This window comes from Bison bison, unplaced genomic scaffold (assembly GCF_000754665.1).
Source record: "Bison bison bison isolate TAMUID 2011002044 unplaced genomic scaffold, Bison_UMD1.0 scf7180017864244, whole genome shotgun sequence".
NCBI classification, from domain to species: Eukaryota; Metazoa; Chordata; class Mammalia; order Artiodactyla; family Bovidae; genus Bison; species Bison bison.
Genome location: NW_011494816.1, coordinates 2,746,963 through 2,769,004, shown reverse-complemented (window position 1 = coordinate 2,769,004; position 22,042 = coordinate 2,746,963). Strand labels below are relative to the sequence as shown.

Sequence of the window (22,042 nt, the reverse complement as noted above, 5' to 3'; positions counted from 1 at the left end):
ATTCTTGCCTGGAGAAGTCCATGGATAGAGGAGCCTGGCAGGCTATAGTCCATGAGGTCACAAAGAGTTGGACATGACTGAACAACTAACACACACACATAGTTGATTATGTTTTGCCAATTGCTGCTGTACAGCAAAGTGACTCAATTATGCACATATATACACTCTACTTTTTGTTCTCTTCCGTTATGATTGATCACTGGATATTGAATGTAGTTCTCTCTGCCATACATTAGGATCTTGTTGTAAACGTAACGTCTACCAACCCCAGACTCGCAGTCCACCCCTCTCCCTCCTCCTGGCCTTTGGCAACCACAAGTCTATCCTCTAGTTCTTTGAATCTGTTTCTGTTTTGTAGATAGGCTCATTGCACCATATTTTTGACTCCACATATAAGTGGAATCATAGTATTTTTCTTTTCTTTCTGATTTACCTCAGTTGGTATGATATTCTGTAGTTACATCGATGTTGCTGCTGCAAATAGCATTATTTCACACATTTTTGTGGCTGAGTAGTGTTCCATTGTACATACGTACCACATCTTCTTCATTCATTCATCTTTTGATGGACATGAGGTTGTGTCCATGTTTTCTCTATTTTGAACAATGCTGCTATGAACATAGTAGTGCATGTATCTGTTTGAATTATAGTTTTGTCTGGGTATATTCCCAGTAGTGGAATTGCTGGATTATATCGTAGTTCTGTTTATAGTTTTCTGAGACACCTCCATAGTGTTTTTCATAGTGGCTGTACCAACTTACATCTTCACCAACAGGGGATAGATATGAGGGTACCCTTTTCTTCACAGCCTCTTCAGAATTTGTTATTTTTAGACTTCTTAATGATGGCCATTCTGACAAGTGTAAGGTGGTACCTCATTGTAGTTTTGATTTGCATTTCTCTAATAATTAATGGTTTTTAGAAAAGGCAGAGGAACCAGAGATCCAGTTGCCAACATCCGCTGGATCATGGAAAAAGCAAGAAAGTTCCAGAAAAACATCTATTGCTGCTTTATTGACTATGCCAAAGCCTTTGACTGTGTGGATCACAATAAACTGTGGAAAATTCTGAAAGAGATGAGAATACCAGACCACCTGACATGCCTCTTGAGAAACCTATATGCAGGTCAGGAAGCAACAGTTAGAACTGGACATGGAACAACAGACTGGTTCCAAATAGGAAAAGGAGTCTGTCAAGGCTATATATTGTCACCCTGCTTATTTAACTTATATGCAGAGTACATCATGAGAAATGCTGGGCTGGAAGAAGCACAAGCTGGAATCAAGTTTGCCGGGAGAAATATCAATAACCTTAGTTATGCAGATGACACCACCCTTATGGCAGAAAGTGAAGAGGAACTAAAGAGCCTCTTGATGAAAGTGAAAGAGGAGAGTGAAAAAGTTGGCTTAAACCTCAACATTCAGAAAATGAAGATCATGGCATCTGGTCCCATCATTCCATGGGAAATAGATGGGGAAACAGTGGAAACAGTGTCAGACTTTATTTTTGGGGGCTCCAAAATCACTGCAGATGGTGACTGCAGCCATGAAATTAAAAGACGCTTACTCCTTGGAAGGAAAGTTATGACCAACCTAGACAGCATATTCCAAAACAGAGACATTACTTTGCCAATAAAGGTCTGTCTAGTCAAGGTTTTGGTTTTTCCAGTGGTCATGTATGGATGTGAGGGTTGGACTGTGAAGAAAGCTGAGCGCAGAAGAATTGATGCTTTTGAACTGTGGTGTTGGAGAAGACTCTTGAGAGTCCCTTGGACTGCAAGGAGATCCAACCAGTCCATTCTAAAGGAGATCAGTCCTGGATGTTCTTTGGAAGGAATGATGCTAAAGCTGAAACTCCAGTACTTTGGCCACCTCATGCAAAGAGTTGACTCATTGGAAAAGACTGATGCTGGGAGGGATTGGGGGCAGCAGGAGAAGGGGAGAGAAGATGAGATGGCTGGATGGCATCACTGACTCGATGGACGTGAGTTTGAGTGAACTCTGGGAGTTGGTGATGGACAGGGAGGCCTGGCGTGCTGCAAATCATGGGGTTGCAAAGAGTTGGACACGACTGAGTGACTGAACGGAACTGAACTGAACTGAAGAGCATTATTATTTACATTTTAATCATTTTCATCCTCATTACTTTCTATTCCCTCTTCCTTCAAATATGAATGCTAGATGAGCCGGGAATTTATCTGTTTTGTTTATTGTTTTATCCCCAGAACATTTAGCAGTTATTTGCACATAATGGGATTCTTTATACATGTTTCTTTTTTTTTTTTTACTTAAAAATTATTTATTTTTAATTGAATGACTGATTTTAGTCATACTGTCACTTTTTGGCTTACTCTACACTTCTAATTAACGAACATCTTAAACACTGTAATAGTTGAAAGAGATACGTATCATGTCGAGTACTTATGAAAAAATTTTTTTCTTCTCTCTTAGATTCAAAATAAGGCTAATCCAATTGATAAACATGTTGAAGTCATGGTCAATAAGTATGGATTATCTCCCAGCCCAGTTGCTCCTCAGATGTTTGGGAATGCTGGAAAAGAGCACATGGAAAAATATGGTATGTTAAAAAAATTTAAGGCTTATTTTTAGTTATATACACATATTTATTAAGGAACTGTAGAGGATGCCAGTTTGTATAAAATATGAAATGGTTTTTCAATTAAGTTGAAATAGCCTTTGTTGAATTCAGTTGTATTTATACAAATGACATCATATTGGAAATACCTTGGATGTTCCAAAACAAGACACTGAAGTAGGAAAGATAACATAAATCTTCAACCATGGAGTATAAATTGAGGCTTATCAGTTTTGAGTACAGTATTCTCAGTACTTGAATCCATCAGGAGTCCATCGTCATTTGTCAATCCATAGTGTTTTATTTTAAATTTAATTAAATTAATTTATTTATTTTTGGCTACACAGTGTCTTCTTTGCTGCATGGGCTTTTTCTTGTTTTGGCAAGTAGGAGCTACTCTCTAGTTCAGTGCACAGGGTTCGTACTGAGATGGCTTCTCCTGTTTTGTGAAGCATGGGTTCTGGGGCATGTGAATCTTCAGTAGTTGTGGCACATGGGTTTACCTGCCCCGTGCCATGTGGACTCTGCCCAGACCAGGGATTGAGCCCATGTCCTCTGCATTGGTAGGCGAATTTTTAACCACTGAAGTACCAGGGAAGTCACATAATGTTTTGGGAGAATGAAATTGCATAGTTGATTTTTATTTTGTAGGTGAGCATCCTAGCTTTTTGACTGATGATCAGTGATTGATCTGCATTAGCCAGTTAGTTAAAGCATGGGGTAGTGCAGAAAGAGTTTTTTTTGTTTTTTTTTTTCCTTTAATTTTTATTATATGACCCTCTGTTCTGTGAGATGAGAAAGAAAACAGTTATGCTTGAAAGTACAACATTCCTATTCTTTGCAGGAGAAATACCATAGGTTTGATAACCAAGATCAAGTAATCAGAAACGAAAGAAATCTTCAAGGAAGATGGTAGGATGGCATAGAGGAGACTGATAGTTTGGGGCCATGGGAATTTTCTTCCTTGTAGCTATTTGTTACCATTTTAAATTCTGTTCATTCCAGTCTGGCTTCCCCTCTTTCTCAATACTACCACTGATCACCACATTGCCATAGGAAGTAAATACTGCTCAATACTGTTTTAATAGACCTCAGCACCATTAGTCCCTTTTGATCACTTCTTTCTTAAAACATTTTTCTCTTGGCATTTGTAACACCTCATTCTTCTGATTTTCCTTACCTCTTTGGCTATTCCTTGTCCATTTCCTTTTGAATTAAATAATTTATTTAAAATATTTAGCTCTTACTGTATTGCAGGCATTGTTCTAGGCACTGAAATATACAAGTACTGTTGTTCGATTGCTCAGTTGTGTCTGATACTTTGCAACTCCGTGGACTGCAGCACGCCAGGCTTGCCTGTCCTTCACTATCTCTTGGAGTTTGCTCAAACTCGTGTCCATTGAGTCGATGATGCCATCCCACCATCTTGTCCTCTGTTCCTTTCTTCTCCTTTTGCCCTCAGTTTTTCTAGCATCAGGGTCTTTTCTCATGAATTGGCACTTTGCATCAGGTGGCCAAAGTATTGGAGCTTCAGCTTCAGCATCAGTCCTTTCAATGAATATTTAGGCTTGATTACCTTTAGGATTGACTGGTTTGATCATGCTGTCTAAAGGATTCTCAAGAGTCTTCTCCAGCACCACAGTTCAAAAGCATCAATTCTTCAACGCTCAGCTTTCTTTATGGTCCCACTCTCACATCTGTACCTGAATACTGGAAAAACCATAGCTTTGAATTTGTGGACCTTTTTGGCAAAGCAGTGCCTCTGCTTTTTAATACACTAGGTTCTTCATAGCTTTTCTTCCAAGGAGCAATTGTCTTTTAATTTCATGGCTGCAGTCACCATCCACAGTGATTTTGGAGTCCAAGAAAATAAAGCCTGTCACTGCTTCTACTTTTTCCCCATCTATTTGCCGTGAAGTGATGGGACTGGATGCCATGATTTTTGTTTTTTGAACATTGAATTTTAAGTTAACTTCATCACTCTCTCTTACCTTCATCAAAAGGCTCTTGAATTCCTCTTCACTTTCTGTCATTAAGGTGGTGTTATCTGCATATCTGAGGTTTTTGATATTTCTCCTAGCAATCTTGATTCCAGCTTGTGCTTCATCCAGCCCCTCATTTAGCATGACGTACTCTGCAAGTAAGTTAAATAGGCAGGGTGACAGTATAGAGCCTTGATGTACTCCTTTCCCAGTTTTGAACCAATCTGTTGTTCCATGTCCAGTTCTAACTGTTGCTTCTTGACCTGCGTACAGATTTTTGAGGAGACGGGTAAGGTGTTTTGGTATTCCCATATCTTTAAGAATTTTCCACAGTTTTTTCTGATCCATACAGTCAAAGGCTTTAGTGTAGTCAGTGAAGCATAAGTAGATGTTTTTCTGGAATTCGCTTGCTTTTCTCATAATCCAGCAGATGTTGGCAATTTGATCTCTGGTTCCTCTGCCTTTTCTAAATCCAACTTCTACGTCTGGAAGTTTTCAGTTCACGTACAGGTGAAGCCTAGCTTGAGGGATTTTGAGCATTACCTTGCTAGTGTGTGGAATGAGTGTAATTTTGGTTTAGTTTGAACGTTCTTTGGCATTGCCCTTTTTTAGGACTGGAATGAAATTGATCTTATCCAGTTCTGTGGCCATTGCTGAGTTTTCCAAATTTGATGGCAATGAGTGCAGCATTTTTGCAGCATCATCTTTAGGATATGAAATAGCTCAGCTGGAATTCCATCCCCTCCACTGGCTTTGTTCATTGTTTGGCTTCCTAAGGCCTACTTGACTTCACACTCTATGGTATCTGGCTCTAGGTGAGTGACCACACCACTGTGGTTATCCAGGTCATTAACACCTTTTTTTTAAATGCAGTTCCTGTATATAATCTTGTCACCTCTTCTTAATCTCTTCTGCTTCTATTAGGTCCTTATCATTTCTGTCCTTTATTGTGCCCATCTTTGCATGAAATAGTCCCTTGGTATCTCTAATTTTCTTGAAGAGATCTCTAGTCTTTCCCATTCTATTGTTTTCTTCTATTTCTTTGCATTGTCCACTTAAGAAGGCTTTCTATCTCTCCTTGCTATTCTTTGGAATATCAGTATTCCAATATCTGCAAATATCCAATGTCTGCATATCAATTAACTATTGCTGTGTAACAAACTACTCCCAAATTCAGTTTTTATTAAACAATGATTATTATCAAAGTTTACAAGTTTGTAGATTGACTGGGAAACAGTGGATCTACGGAGAAGGAAATGGCAACCCATTCCAGTATTCTTGCTTGGAGAATCCCATGGACGGAGGCGCCTGGTGGGCTACAGTCCATGGGGTCGATAAGAGTCGGACACGACTGAGCGACTTCACTTTCACTTTTCATTTTCATGCATTGAAGAAGGAAATGGCAACCCACTCCAGTGTTCTTGCCTGGAGAATCCTAGGGACCAGGGAGCCTGGTGGGCTGCCGTCTATGGAATTGCACAGAGTTGGACATGACTGAAGTGACTTAGCAGCAGCAGCAGCAGTGGATCTAAGTCATGCTCAGCTCTTTTTGTCTGGGTTGATCATATGAGTGTAGATTGGGTGTCCGTTTTACTCCTGTTTGGCTGGGTGTCTCATCCTCTTCTTGGGACCAGCGGGCCACCTCTGGCATGTCCTTTTCATAGTCACAGCAGAAGCAGAAGAGAGTAATCTGCAATATGCAAGGTATTTTGAGACTTGACCAAAGCAAGTCATATGAAAAACTTGGAATCAAGGGATAGGGAAATATACTCTACTTTTTTAAAGGTAGGAATCTGCAAAGTCAGATCATAAAGGGAAAAAGAATTAGGGATATCAATGAGGTCATTCTCAAGCAACAAATAAGCAGAGGAGATATGTGGTATTTGCTTAAATTTCTAGTAGGGGGAGACAGTAGCATATGAACAAAATAAAGATAATTTCAAATAATGATTAGTAGCTGTGAAGAAAATAAAACAAGGTAATGCATTTGTTGGGGGGGGCTAGGATAGTCAATGATGGAGTGTTTACCTGTATATCCAGTTTTCACCTTCACATCTCTGCTTGTGTGTGTAACAGATGTCTCAAATTTCACATGTTTATGTGCAGACTCAAAGAGTCAAGGAATCATGGTGGTGACTGAACCCAGCATTTTTTACAAATATGAAATTTGTTGTTGTGTAGTATAACTCAAGTCAGAGAAATGCACGCAACATAAATATACAGCTTAGTGAATTCTCCCAAAGCCCATATCTGTAACCTAATTTACCTCCCAGGTCAAAAATAGAATGCTAACACCTAAGAATCCTCTCTGTAGAAAATTTTTATCTTAAAAATTTTGTGGCTTTCGTTTTTATTGTAAAAACTTGTTTGGTCCTCCTGTCTACAAATTACACCTGCAAAATCTCTTTGAGTCCTTTCTGAGATGGCTGAGGGGCAACCTTCTTAAACTCCTAAGCAGTCCTTTGAGAGGAATTGTGAGGCACAGCTCTTTTCTCTTTAGAGAGCTTTTTTTCTGTATGAAAAGTATTCTGAGGCATCGTCTTTGTTTTTTTCTGAGTCTTAAAAGATTTGTCACAACCTGGGCTTCATTTTTGGACCGTGTTTTTCTGGCAGTGCACTGGCTTTGATCTTTGCTCAAAGACTATTTGTTAATTTTAGCATCTTTTACCACTTTGAGAGTCTGAGAATTTTTAAAACTATGAAGTCCTGGATTGTTTTTATTTAATAGTCCTTTCTGCAATATAGCATTATAGAATTTTACTATAAGCAGCAAGAATCAGTCATGTGGCAGTTTCAATATTTTGTTTATTATCTAGTTTCTACATAACTTTTGGTAATAGTAGTATTATAATTTCTGCTTCTATTGTAACAGGGGTCTCCTTTTCCTCAGTTTTCAGGAAGATTTTGTTCTTTTGTAAACTGTCATCTGCAGCATCCTCAGTTTCTTTGGTTTCTTCGAGGCACTTCAGTTTTTTTCACTAGCAATGTTCCAAACTTTGGAATTAGAATGGTTCCAAAGCCATTCACGTGTTTTACATTTTTGTTCAGTATAACTCCATTTCCACTGTATTAGTCTGCTTGGGCTGATATAGAAAATATCATAGACTGGGCAGCTCAAACAAGGAAATTTATTTCTCATAGTTCTAGAGGCTGGGAAGTACAAAATCAAAATGTATGATAGGGTTTATATCATACTAAAGCCTCTTTTCTTAGGTCATAGGTGACCTCCACCTCACTGTGTATTCACATGACCTGTTCTTTTGTGTGCGTGCAGAGACAGAGGGAGAGAGAAAATTCTCTGTGTTCTTTTTTTAAGGATTCTTATAAGAGCACTAATCCTGTCTGGAGAGTCTCACCCTCATGACCTCATATACCATAATTATTATACCTCTGCAAATACCCATCTCCAAATACCATCACATTGGTTGTTAGGACATCTGCAAATGAATTCTGAGGGGACACAGTTAAGTCTATAGCATTCAGGTACCAAAATATGTGTTAATATTATAAATTACTGTGTTACAGTGAGACTGTTTAAAAACCATTTCTTGTTTTAATTCCTGCTGTCTAGTCTTCCCATATGTAAGCTCACTGGCCTTTCAGTGTGTTCAATAAGCCAAACTTATTCCTTGTACCACAGTCTTATATTTTCTTTGGCTACAGTGCTCTTTATTCTTTTAAGGTCAACTCTTTTTGCTGTTTAGGTCTTTAAAAAAAAAACCTCTTATATCTACAACACTTTACAGAAGTATTTCTGCTTGGATGTCTGATAGATCTTTCAAATTTAATAGGTCTGAAACTGAAATACTAATTGTCTCCTTGAACTTCCACCTTCCCCATTGTTTCCTCCTGAAGTTTCTCCTATCCAGAAAATGATAACTCTGTCTTTCTAGGACCTATGACCCGCCTTTTCATTTTTCTTGTACTCAATATTCAATATATCAGCAAACCTTTTTACTCATTTCTCAGAATATCTATAAATATGAGAAATAGAAATATTTCTCTACATTTCCCCCACTTCTGTAGTGCAGACTATCATAATTTCTCACCTGGAGTATAGGAGTCTCCTAAATGGATTTTCTGCTTCTGCACATGCATCTGTACAGTCAATTTTTTCTTTTTTCCAGATCAGTGCTTTTCAAATATAAACTAGATCATTTCATTCCTCTGCTCAAAACTCTGTTGTGTTCTTACCACACTCAGATTGAAACCTTCAGGTCTTTTTATGGCCTACAAACTTCTATGTGTTCTGACCTTCAACCCTCATTTTCTCTTTGACTTCATTTCCTACCATTTTTTTTCTTTCACCTCTCTGCTCCAGCCTCAAACACAGTAAGCACATTGCTGCTTCATTCAGGGCCTTAGCCTTGCTATTTCAACTTCTGAAACACTCTAGGATATCAGTGCTAACTTTCTGACTTCCGTCAGGTCTTTGCTCAAATGTCATCTTCTGCTTTCTTTCATCACCCTCATTCCCAGAATTGCCTATCCTCTGTCTTCTGCTTTAACATTTTCTATAGCACTTATAAAAATCTGGCTATATGTATTTTCTTATTTCTTGAATGTCTCTTCCAACCAGAATTGAAGTCCACAGTTCAGTCAGTTCAGTCGCTCAGTCTTGTTCGACTTTTTGCAGCCCATGGACTGCAGCACGCCAAGCTTCCCTGTCCATCAACAACACCTGGAGCTTGCTCAAACTCATGTCCATCGAGTTGGTGATGCCACTCAACCATCTCATCCTCTGTTGTCCCCTTCTCCTCCTGCGTTCAATCTTCCCCAGCCTCAGGGTCTTTTCCAGAGAGCAAGCTCTTCACATCAGCTGGCCAAAGTATTGGAGCTTCAGCTTCAGCATCAGTCCATCCAATGAATATTCAGGACTGTTTTCCTTTGTGATTGACTGGTTTGATCTCCTTGCAGTCCAAGGGCCTCTTCTCCAACAACATAGTTCAAAAGCATCAATTATTCGGTTCTCAGCTTTCTTTATGGTCCAACTCTCACGTCCATACATGACTACTGGAAAAACTATAGATTTGACTAGACAGACCTTTGTTGGCAAAGTAATGTTTCTGCTTTTTAATATGCTGTTTAGATTTGTCATAGCTTTTCTTCCAAGGAGCAAGCGTCTTTTAATTTCATGGCTGCAGTCACCATCTGCAGTGATTTTGGAGCCCAAGAAAATAAAGTCTCTCATTGTTTCCATTGTTTTCCCATCTATTTGCCATGAAGTGATGGGACTGGATGTCATGATCTTCATTTTTTGAATGTTGGGTTTTAAGCCAGCTTTTTCACTCTTCTCTTTCACTTTCATCAAGAGGCTCTTTTGTTCCTCTTTGCTTTCTGCCATAAGGGTGGTGTCATCTGCATTTCTGAGGTTATTAATATTTCTCCCGGCAATGTTGATTCCAGCTTGTGCTTCATCCAGCTCAGCATTTCGCATGATGTACTCTGCATATAAGTTAAACAAGCAAGGTGACAGTGTACAACCTTGATGTACTCCTTGCCCAATTTGGAGCCAGTGTGTTGTTCCATGTCCAGTTCTAACTGTTGCTTCTTGACCTGCTTACAAATTCCTCAAGAGGCAGGTCAGGTGGTCTGGTATTCCCATCTCTTGAAGAATTTTCCGGTCTGTTGTGATCCACACAGTCAAAGGCTTTTGTGTAGTCAATAAAGCAGAAGTAGATGTTTTTCTGGAACTCTGTTGCTTTTTCTACGATGTAACGGATGTTGGCAATTTGATCTCTGGTTCCTCTGCCTTTTGTAAATCCAGCTTGAACACCTGAAGGTTCTCGGTTTACATACTATTGAAGCCTCTCTTAGAGAATTTTGTGCATTACTTTGCTAGCATGTGAGATGAGTGCAATTGTGCAGTACTTTGAACATTCTTTGGCATTGCCTTATTGGGATTGGAATGAAAACTGACCTTTTTGAGTCCTGTGGCCACTGCTGAGTTTTCCAAATTTGCTGGCATATTGAGTGCAGCACTTTCACAGCATTGTCTTTTAGGATTTGAAATAGCTCAACTGGAATTCTATCACCTCCACTAGCTTTGTTCATAGTGATGTTTCTTAAGGCCCACTTGACTTCACATTCCAGGATGTCTGGCTCTAGGTAAGTTATCACACTATTGTGGTTATCTGGGTCATGAAGATCTTTCTTGTATAGTTCTTCTGTGTATTCTTGCTACTTCTTAATACCTTCTGCTTCTGTTAGGTCCTTACTGTTTCTGTCCTTTATTGTGCCCATCTTTGCATGAAATGTGCCCTTGGTATCTCTAATTTTCTTGAAGAGATCTCTAGTCTTTCCCATTCTATTATTTTCCTCTATTTCTTTTTATTGATCACTGAGAAATGCTTTCTTATCTCTCCTTGCTGTTCTTTGGAACTCTGCATTCAGATAGGTTTATCTTTCCTCTTCTCCTTTGCCTTTAGCTTCTCTTCATTTGTCAACTCTTTGTAAGGGCTCACTGATTTTTGTTTGTTTTATTCCCTGCTCTTTGACTGTTACTTAGAAGAGTGCCTGGCATAGAACAGGTATTCTGTAATTAATTAATCTTAGAGGCCCTTTTCTTCATCATTCTAATTAAAGTGGATCCCTCCTGTTATTATTTTTAATAGATAGTTTTCCTATTGCTTTCCTTCATAGCACTTAGCTCTATTTATATTCATATATTTATTGTATGTAGTTTTACTTGTTTAATTTTTGTGTTCCTTATTTCTCTTATAAACTTGTTTGAAAGTAGAAATTATGTTTATTTTGTTTACCTTCAATCCATGCAGCCTAGCAACAGTGGTTGGCATGTAATCTGGCCAGAAAAAAGGGTTTTTCCCCTCTTTTTTTTCTACAGTCTCTAGGATATTTAAATGTTCAGTAACTGTTTTTTTTTAATGAATGAATGAATACATTTCCATACCCATATTATCTCATTCAATTCTCACAACAATCCATTGTAGGAAATGTTATTATTGTACTATTATAATTGTACTATTAGTACAATTGTTATAATTGTACTATTAAGTACAATTCTGGCTTCAGGATCTCATATATATATTTAATATATATCTCATATATATATATATTATATATATATTTTTTCTTTCTCTTTCATGGTTTCCTTCCTTCCTTTCTTTCTCTCTCTCTCCCCCCTTTGTTTCTTCCTTCGTTTGTCTTTGTTTCTTCCTTCCTTCCTTTCTTTCTTTAAATGGTGTTGAGAAAGTGTCCTTTAATTCTTTCAAAAGATTACACCACCTTGGATCTCCTGTACTTTTCTCACCCTTCCCTATAGTCATGATTTGATTTATTGCAACATTTTTTTCACTTTTTGCAGCAACATTTCAACATTTTTCTACAAGTGTTTCACTCTTAGGGGGAGTCTTTCTCTTCTGGGTGGTAGTTTCAGAGCAATTGTAAGCCTACCACTAACTCCCCACTCCTCTCCTCTGCAGTGTTTTCAGACTGCCCTTCTTCCCTAGAGGCATCCTGTGGACGTGAGAGCTGTTACTGTGGAAGTTACTGGCAGATATTTGGTTACTTTTCTTTTCACCTTTATCTTTTTTTCCCACTTATAGGTAATTTGAAGTTTTGTGTTTTCTTTTGTCTAGTTATGCTGAGGGTATGACTTTGTGCAGTTTTATTTGTTCTTCTTGTTTATTGGTATTGTTTTTGAGGATACAGAGATTTTGGCCACTTCCATTACCCTCAGCTAGCTGGAAATCCTGTGTCTGGTGCGTTTTCAATCTTTTCTAAAATTTTACATTAGTCATAGTAGTTGGACAGTTTTTTCTAGCCTAAAATTTGAAGTATAAATGTACGAAATGTTATTCTTCATCCAGTAGATTTCTAGTGAATTGTAGAATTTCATTGAGTTTCAAGTTGTCACTTGAAATTGCCATTTTTGAATGTGTCCTAGAAATGAATAGGTAAGAATATTTGTAGTAGCTTACATTCTGCCATAGAGTCAGGAGATTTTTGTGGCTTCAAAGTTTAATTCCAGGAGATTGAGATCTTCTTATACCATGCATATTCTTAAAACAACCAAAAATGTGAATTGGCAGTTCAGAATCAGGAGTCAGCAAGCCCTCTATCTGTGTCCTGGCTTCATAAATACATGGTAAGGGATTGGCCGAATATTTTTCAAAGGGTTGCTACCTTGTATAGATTAATTTGATCCCATAGTAAGAAAACAAGAAGGAAAGACATAATATCTACTGAATATCTCCATTTTAGACACTATACCAGGTGCTTTTATATAGTTTATCTGCCCTTCTTCCTATAAATCCGTGTATGAATTGCTTATAAATCTTCTAATGGATGATAGTAAAGCATTTGTACTTCCTGTGACAAGAAACTTGCCACAGACACTACTCATTCCATTTTTCTGGGTGATTCTAATTGTTACAGTGCCCTTTTTCATGTTGAATTCAAATCTCTCTCCCTATAGTTTCTGTCTTCTGAGACTCATATTAATAGAACAAGCCTCTTTCACCTTATTGCCTGTCAAATATCTGAAGCCAGACAGACCTTGTTCCTTTAACTGTTTCTCATTATGTTACTGAAATGCACGTCCATGTGCCTGATGCACAGAGAGGCCAAACAAGTCTGAAATTTTAGAGTTTGGAACAGAGAAAGGTTTATGGAGGAGATGCAAGAAGGGTGGCTCATGCCTTAAAACCCCAAAAGCTTTCATCAAATCTCTTTTATAGGAAAGGTGAGGAGGGGTGTGGTTAGTTGCTGCAGACATCTTGTGTCAGATTCCTTTGTTCTTGAGGTCAGGTCATAGTCAGGTAATGAAGTTCCTGTAAATCTCTACCAGCAAATGTTATTTTTTTCTTCTAATAAGAACAGGCAAGGTCCCAAGGGCCAGTTTCGCCCTCTGAAGTCCTAGTCCTGGCTAAGAGGAGGAGGTAGACCTCAGTTGGTCCCCAGACCCTGCCCAGCTGTCATCACTGAGGGAGCCAGGCACCCAACCCAACTGGCCCTGAGGCTCCTCACGTCTCCCAAATGGGGAGGAGGAAGTGGGTAGGGACAGGTCCCACAGACTGTGACCCAGGCAGACTGCCATTGCTATTAGGTCTCAGAGATAGGAATGGGGGAGAGGTTCACTGCTGCTTCAAGGCCTGGCCCTGCCAGTGTGTGATCTTGGGGAGGGTTCTAGAGCCTTGCAGGACATAGCCCCTACCTGTTCCCTGGGCCCTCCAGCTCATCCACTGGTCCAAGGCCAGGTGAGCTAGAAGGCCCCTGGAAGAAGACCGGGATTTGCCTTTTAATTCACTCTACACCTGATGACCACCACTCCAATGGGCTCATTGACAGTTGGCTGTTTATGGGAGGGGCCCACTAATGATATTGCAGTAACCTTTGCCTCCTAATGACTGCATGCTAATGTCTGCACTTGTCTGGGTTCTATTACAATTGTTTCATTACCCATCATCACCAGACTAATTCCTGTACTGTGATTGCATGTAAGCTTTTCTGGTAATCTCATCACACTGGTGATTCACATTGAGTTTATAGTGGAACAGACTCTCAGAGCTTTTCTCATGGCTGCTGCTCCTTTTCTTAGGCAGTTTTGGGTATTCAAGAATAGAACTGGGCATTTAATTAATTATATTCTGAGCCATCTCATTGATAAATCTCTTCGAAGTCTATTTGAATCCAACATTGTAGCAGTCTCTCCCAGTTTCAGATTTGATGAGCATAACTTTAATTTTCTAATCCAATTTTTAGAAATATTACCCAGAGCATGGCTGAAGTTAGAGATTAGTAGTAGAGACTTTTCTCTAAGTTACTACATTGATCAGTGCCTTTCATTGATCAGCGATTCTGTGTTCTGTTGGCTCTTAAAATCCTCTTATGATGTGGTCAGTTAAGTTGGAAAATGCTTCATACTTTAACTCCCTTTTGGACAGTCATAATACACATGCAATGGTAAAGGCTCTGAATGTTTTGCCATAAAGAAATTAGTTTAACTTTGTTTAAGCAAGTGCTACATAAACTTGACAGAAGAATCTGTATATTTTTAATAACATCCCCAAGCCCCTGAAAACCAAAAGGAAACAAAGCTCACTTTACAGTATTTCCTTATCTTGTCCCAAAAGATGATCTTAAAGATTGTCCATTGTTGGGACTTCCCTGGTGGTCCACCTGGCTAAGACTTCATGTTCCCAATGCTGGGGGGCCTGGGTTCAATCCCTGTTCAGGGAACTAGATCCTGCATGCTGCAACTGAAAGATCCCACATGCTGCAACTAAGACCTGGCACAGCCAGATAAGCAAAAAATAAAATAAATACTAAAAAAGAAACTTCAGTTATTAAAAAAAAAAGATTTTGTCTTTTTTATCTAGATGCTATGTTTCATTTGATCTACTAGCCAATATGAAAAAGATATCATTAATAATTTGATATGGCTTGTTCTTACTGAACTCATACCATCTATTTCTGGAGCACTCACTAGTGTTACTGGTATGAAATAACCAGTGTGGTCTCTGCCTTCTTCCATTTTTATTAGAATTGAGAGAATATTCGCTTAGTTATATGTGTCATTTCTGCTCTGAGGATTACCCTCTTTGATAGAGAGAAAACAGAAATGGGAACTCTCCACGTTATTATGCTGTCTATGAATATAATATTATCAACTCCAGTCAGTGGACTTTTTCCTTCCTTGGTCTTTCTGCTCCAATGGAGGATTCAAAATCTATTTTATTCTTTCGTCTCCTTAAAAATAGTAAAAAAGATTTTTGCAGATCATGCTTCAGTAGCGTGCTTGCTTTTGTTTTCTCATAGTAATCTCTAAACTTTCTGTTAATTTGAAAAGCACACACTTTTTCATTAGACTGTAACTTTTCTATAGGCCCTCCTGCCTTATTATAAGGAAAAAGAAGATCAGGCCCTGGAAGTTATGAATTGGAAAATTCACTTTGTCCAGGGGATTGGGATCTTTTGGCATGGGGATTGAACTTCTTGAAGAATTGCTGGCAGTGCTTTCCTGCCTTATAACCACTCGGCCCTAAGCTGTAGTTTCTGGTTTTTGAAACTAGATCCTAGTTGTATGAGGTAGAATAGGCCCGTTTGAACTATTTTCGTATCATATGATTATTAGTTGATTCAATTCATTAAATATACCCATTTAATTATAAAGAAATGTTTATCTGAAGGGTCAGTGTTGAAGTTTTCAATACTAATATCTGCACATGGGAACATGTGGAAATATTTAGCAGGATACTGAGTTCCATTGCGACATTTGTTAATAAGCAGCAGGAAGACATTAACTTGCTAATAGAAGTTTGCTTTCTCTACAGGAACAACACTTGAACACTTTGCAAAAATTGGATGGAAAAATCATAAACATTCAGTTAATAACCCGTAAGTATTTCGGAGACAAGAAGTAGTGAAAATATGGGTTATTCGCTTATGTAATGTGCAGCTTTATAGTTGAAAAGCAAATGCAAGAACTCAAAGATGTCATTAATAACTTGAAATTTTTTTCCTTAGGAAAAGCTTGTGCCCAAGTAAACTTTTGACTACTTTTCAATTTAGATTTTGGTCTGTTTATATTTTTGTTGTTGTTGTTTAGTATTTGGGATGCCATTTGAGTTTAGTGGCTCTTTTAAGAAAGAATGTGAATGGCTTATGTTAAAAGATGTAATTTGTCATTGGTTCCAACCCTAGTACATGAAATTTATTATAATAATTTTAATTGGAAATAACCAGGCCCCATTTTAGAACATTTTTTAAAACGTTTCCTAGTTTGTTTTGATCAATTAGAATGTTTGTAAAACATTTGTTGGTAGTTTTAATGACTTTATATTACATTATTTGTGTTTTAATCATGTTAGTTTCATTAACTCTTACTCTGGTACAATAATATTGTGATTTGTATAGTAAAATATAGTCTGAAGTAAAATTACATTATATGTATTACTGATAATTAATCTTTGAATCCCTAATACCTAGTGAAATGTGTGGCTCATGGCAATATACTTAAAGGTTCCTAAATAAAATAGGTTCATTGGGAATTGAATTAGTGCCATACCACTGGAATCTCTACAAAAGCAATGCCACTAGGCAATAAAAGAATAGTGGCTAATTTTATTAAATGCCAACTCTGTGTCACTGTGCTGCGTACTTTTATGTATATTTTCATTTAATCCTCTCAAGGACCCTATAAGGTAGTTATTTTTATTTTTATTTTATAGATGATGAAAATGAGGCTTACTGAAATTAGGCACCTTGTTCAGTATCATCCTAAATAGAGGCAAAACAATGTTTATATTTTTCCTTCTAGACTATAAACTTCTTGAGAACAAGAATCATCTCTTATCTTTATGTTCTTAATGTTTAGTGCAGAGTCTGGAACATAATAGGTGCTCAGTAAATTGTTTCTGAACTATTAAAATTTACCATGTTTAATAAACATAAAACTATGATAAGGGAGATTTTATATCACAGTGGATCATTACCACCTATGTCTAATACTTCATGCTACTTCTCATTCATGTTCTTCTCATTCTTCTGATTTTAAATTGATGTTTGAATTCAAGGCATACCTAACTAACGAATAATATCCAATCCCATGCCCTAAATCTAAGGGTATTTTGTGAAATAAAGGGTATTGTGGAAGGTTTGGTTAATTCCCTTGCTTATCTAATAAAATGGAAATTCCTTCATTTAAGATAAGAAGCCTGTTATAATTTGGCTGCATTCTACTTTATTGGTCTTATTTCCTTCTTCCCTGATTATTCTCAATCTCTCCCTTCACCAGATAACTTGGTATTTCCTAAGTGTACTATGTAGTGCTTATTTCTGTGTTTTTAGTTATGTGTTAGCTCTCCCTGGAATGTCTTTCTGTCTTTCTGTTGTTTGATGAATATCTACTTATTCATCAAGTCCCATTCCAAGTATCATTGCTTCTCCTAATACTTTCTTAGAACTTCCTGGTCATAATTATTTTTTCTTATAAGCTTCATTGTACCATCTGTATACCTCTATTATAACATATCACACTGTATCTTATTTATAAATCTTTTTCTCTGATGATGATGGTTCTTGAGCAGAGATTATATCTCTGTGTCTTTTCTGTATCTTTTGTTCCTATTAGGGTATTGGAACATAGTATATGCTCAACAAACTTTGCTGTTACTGAAAAGCAGTTAGGATGAGCTGTCTTAAGCTCATAAATATGATCTAGAATTGACTTATTTGTCCTCAGAATCTGGAGAACCATTAAAAGTCCTTGTCATTTCCCAAAACAGGTAAGGAACTGTACCAACATACTGAGGAATTGACGGTACTGTAGTTCCTGGCTTTGAGGCTCCAAAGCTCAGCTCTGGACTTTCCCCAGAGAAGCAAAGCTTCTAAGTCTTGCTGCTGCTGCTGCTGCTAAGTCACTTCAGTCATGTCCGACTCTGTGCGACCCCATAGACGGCAGCCCACCAGGCTCCCCTGTCCCTGGGATTCTCCAGGCAAGAACACTGGAGTGGGTTGCCATTGCCTTCTCCAATGCATGAAAGTGAAAAGTGAAAGTGAAGTTGCTCAGTCGTGTCCGACTCTTAGCGACCCCACGGGCTACAGCCCACCAGGCTCCTTCGTCCATGGGATTTTCCAGGCAAGAGTACTGGAGCGGGGTGCCATCGCCTTCTCCGTTCTAAGTCTTTCTTTTACTTAATTCCTTGCCTAACCAGGCACTCATTTATCCACTCATTACAGCATTCTTCTAAAGGAATTTCATTCACTCAGATAATATGTATTCAGTAGCTTGCTATATGTAAGACACTCATTAAGCTGCTAGTGTTATAGCAGTGAGCAAGAAGGATAAGTTCCATGTCCTCATGGATCCTCTGCTATGTATTATAAGTCCTCAATTCTGTTGAATAGGCCAATATTATCTCTGAATTTCAGCTTCTTCATTTAGAACTCATTGAAACAGCCCAAGAATAGCCTTCTATTTAAGTTGCTAACTTCTTATACTAGATTTTGCTTGGCTAGTGAAGAAAGATAATTCTGTGTTTGCTAATCAGTCATTAGAAATACCTTGTAACGTATTTCTAAGAAGGTTAAGAATTATTCTCGAGTGCTTCCTCACAAATTATAAGAACACCTAAAGGCAGTGAGAATCTGTGATCAGTAAATAATAGGATTAGGGGTAGCTTCTGCCACTTGAGCCTTCAGACCTGTGTCTATAATTCTGTCCTAGTTGTCTTCACTTAGATGTCCCATAGGTGCCTCAGAGTCAACATGTCCATACAGAATTTCCCATTTCCCCTCCACAGTGTTTTTCCTTTAGTATTTTTCCTCTTGGTGAATCACATCAACATATATCCAGTGATTTAAGGTAGAAAACTAGAAGTCATCCTTGACTTTCCCTTCTTCCTCACTGTCCCATATGAAATGCAGATGAGCAGGGATGAATGGTTGCCTGGAGAATCCCAGGGACGGGGGAGCCTCGTGGGCTGCCGACCCTGGGGTCGCACAGAGTCGGACACGACTGAAGCAACTTAGCAGCAGCAGCAGCAGCAACAAGGATGAATGGAATCCTAGTGATTCTGTCTCTTTACTATCTCTTGAATTCATTGGTTCACTTCATCTTTCACTTCTAATTTCCTATTTTAAACCCTTGTCATTTCTTGCCTTAGTTATTGCCCTAATCTCTTCGTTGATTTACCTGCTTTTGGTAATGTCTTTTAACTGTCTCTTTTCCATTACACAGCCTTCTTACTGAAATACAAATCCGGTCATGTCACTCCCCAGCTTAATCTCCTTTATAAGTTCTTTCTTGTTTTCAGTATCAAATGGAAACGCTATATACTGGACTTTGATGATCTGATCCTGTTCATGTCTCCTGCCCCAGGTGCTGACCTTTTTGCCAGGAATTCTCTGTCTCCCACTTCCTCTTATTTGCAGCCTTGGAAAGGAAGCCTTTTTGGTATCTGGGTTTGATGCATATCCTGTTGCTCCCATGGCACCTTGTATAACATTTCTATCATGGCATTTATCATACTAGAATGGTGTTTTTTATTGCTGTGGGTTCAGACTAAGCTCCTTGAGAATAGGGACTGTGTTCATATCCCCATCATCTAGTACAGGATCTGGGTTAAATAAAGTCCTTTTTTGAAAGTTGGTGATGGACAAAGTTGACATTAGAAGCAAAGGTATAGATAGTAGTGTGCAGATCTGAGTTACATGGGCTTTGTTTCTAAACACTGGAATTGCTTGTTAACTTTCACAACAGTTGGATTTTGCTTTTGGAAACTCCCCTACTGTGTCTATTTGTTTTTGCCAGAGCAATTTCTGAAACCATTTTATTATATTGTTAGATGCACCAAACAGGGTAAAAATGAGTTTCTTCTTTGCAGTGATCAAAAAAGGAAATGTGTTTTAAAAAATGTAGACATTTTATTAAAGACTCTGTACATTTATTTAGGAACTCTGTTAGCCTTTATTAAATGTAGTTGTATAATGTCATTACCACAAAAGTTGGCTGAATTGCAAGTCATTTAGTTTTACTTTTAAGGAAATAGTGTTTTTATAATTCTCCAACTGGCCTGACACCAGCTGGATGTATTGCAATTTAATTCTGGTACTAACCACCTGGAGTTAATACACACACATGAATTAAGGCTTCACAAGACTGCCTTCATGTTAGATGGCAGTCTGAGCAGGGCCCCCAGGCCACCTGCCCTTTTGACCAAGTGACTATTAATTCAGGGATTCCCATGATCCTCTCATGTTTGATAATTCAGTAGAATGACTCACAGAACCCAGAAAAGTACTGTGAAGTGAAAGTCTCTCAGTCGTGTTTGACTCTTTGTGACTCCATGGACTGTATAGTGGGTAGCCTTTCCCTTCTCCAGGGGATCTTCCCAGCCCAGGGATCAAACCCAGGTCTCCCTCATTGCGGGCAGATTCTTTACCCACTGAGCCACAAGGGAAGCCCAGGGGAACCCAGGGATCAAACCCAGGTCTCTCACATTGTAGGCAGATTCTTTACCAGCTGAGCCACAAGGGAAGCCAGAAGGGAAGAAGAATACTGTATGTACTTACAATTAGAGTATTATCATAAAGGGGTTTCCCTGCTAGCTCAGCTGGTAAAGAATCCGCCTTCAGTGCAGGAGATGCCGATTTGATTCCTGGGTCGGGAAGATCCCCTGGAGAAGGGATAGGCTACCCACTCCAGTATTCTTGGGCTTCCCTGGTGGCTCAGCTGGTAAAGAATCCGCCTGCAGTGAGGAAGACCTGGGTTTGATCCCTGGGTTGCAGGAGGGAAAGGCCACCCACTCCAGTATTCTGGCCTGGAGAATTTCATGGACTGTATAGTCCATGGCGTCGCAAAGAGTTGGACATGACTGAACGACTTTCACTTCACTTCACTTCACAATTGAGGAACAGTCAAAAGAAGAGTCACATAAGGTGAGGTCTGGAAAGGTTCCTAGTGAAGAGCTTCCATGCCCTCTTCCTGTGGTGTCGCAGCACATCACCGTCCTGGTATGTGAAGGTACTCACCAACCAGAGGGCTTCACCAAGCTTCAGTGTCCAGAATTTTCATTTGTTGTTCAGTCGCTGTCATGTCTTATTCTTTGTGACCCCATGGACTGCAGCAATCCAAGCTTCCCTGTCCATCCCTGTCTCTTGGAGTTTGCTCAAAGTCATGTCCATTGGGTTTTCATTGGGGTTTCATTATGTAGGTATACTCCGTTAAATCTTGGCCACTTGATTGAACTTGATCTCTAACTGTCCCTTTTTTGCCTAGGGGTCACACTGGCTCAAAAGTCCAAATCCTGTGTTGGCATGGGTGGTCTTTCTGGTGACCAGGCCCCTGCCTCACCCCTTCCTTATCCACCAGCTAACAAGGGGACCCATGGAAGTCACCTAATTAGCATAGCAAACATACTCCTGTTACTTAGGAAATTCCAAGGGTTTCAAAATTTCCATGCCAGAAATCCAGGACAAAAATTAGACACAATTTTTATTATATAATGTGGTATTTTAGAGTTAGGAATTTAAAAAATTAATTCAAATTACTTATTTAGAAATGGTTGATGAAAGCACGTCTTTTGTTTTTGAAAATAATATTTCCATATTAATCTCTCTTTAACTTCTAAACCAGAACATCTTCAACAAAAATTGAAATTGCTACCCCACATTCTGTAACTATTTATTTTATATATTTAGGTATTCCCAGTTCCAAAAGGAGTACAGCTTAGATGAAGTGATGACGTCTCGAAAAATTTTTGACTTTTTGACAGTCTTACAATGTTGGTAAGAAAAACACATTTTAATATTTAATAGAAGTACTATCCCTTCTCCCCGACTCCCACCCCTTGGGTAAACCTTAGGCTCTGTATCTGGGTATATCTGTGTCTGTACGTGCTTTTATAGAACTCCTGTGTATAGAACTCCTAAGTATAGTCCTTACACTGGAGTGAGCACCCTTACTTTCTCTTTTTGTCTAGAGACAGGCTGTCTTTTCTCTT

The 22,042-nt window shown here is 38.6% G+C and overlaps 1 protein-coding gene across 1 annotated transcript in view; it reads left to right on the top strand.

The window, feature by feature from the left end:
• SCP2 (sterol carrier protein 2) overlaps positions 1–22,042 on the top strand; it is a 119,002-nt gene that overhangs the window by 23,265 nt on the left and 73,695 nt on the right. Inside the window, exons 6-8 of the mRNA XM_010847201.1 lie at positions 2,451–2,577; positions 15,872–15,935; positions 21,741–21,827. Coding sequence (XP_010845503.1) covers positions 2,451–2,577; positions 15,872–15,935; positions 21,741–21,827 — 278 coding nt within the window. The remainder of the gene's footprint in view (positions 1–2,450; positions 2,578–15,871; positions 15,936–21,740; positions 21,828–22,042) is intronic.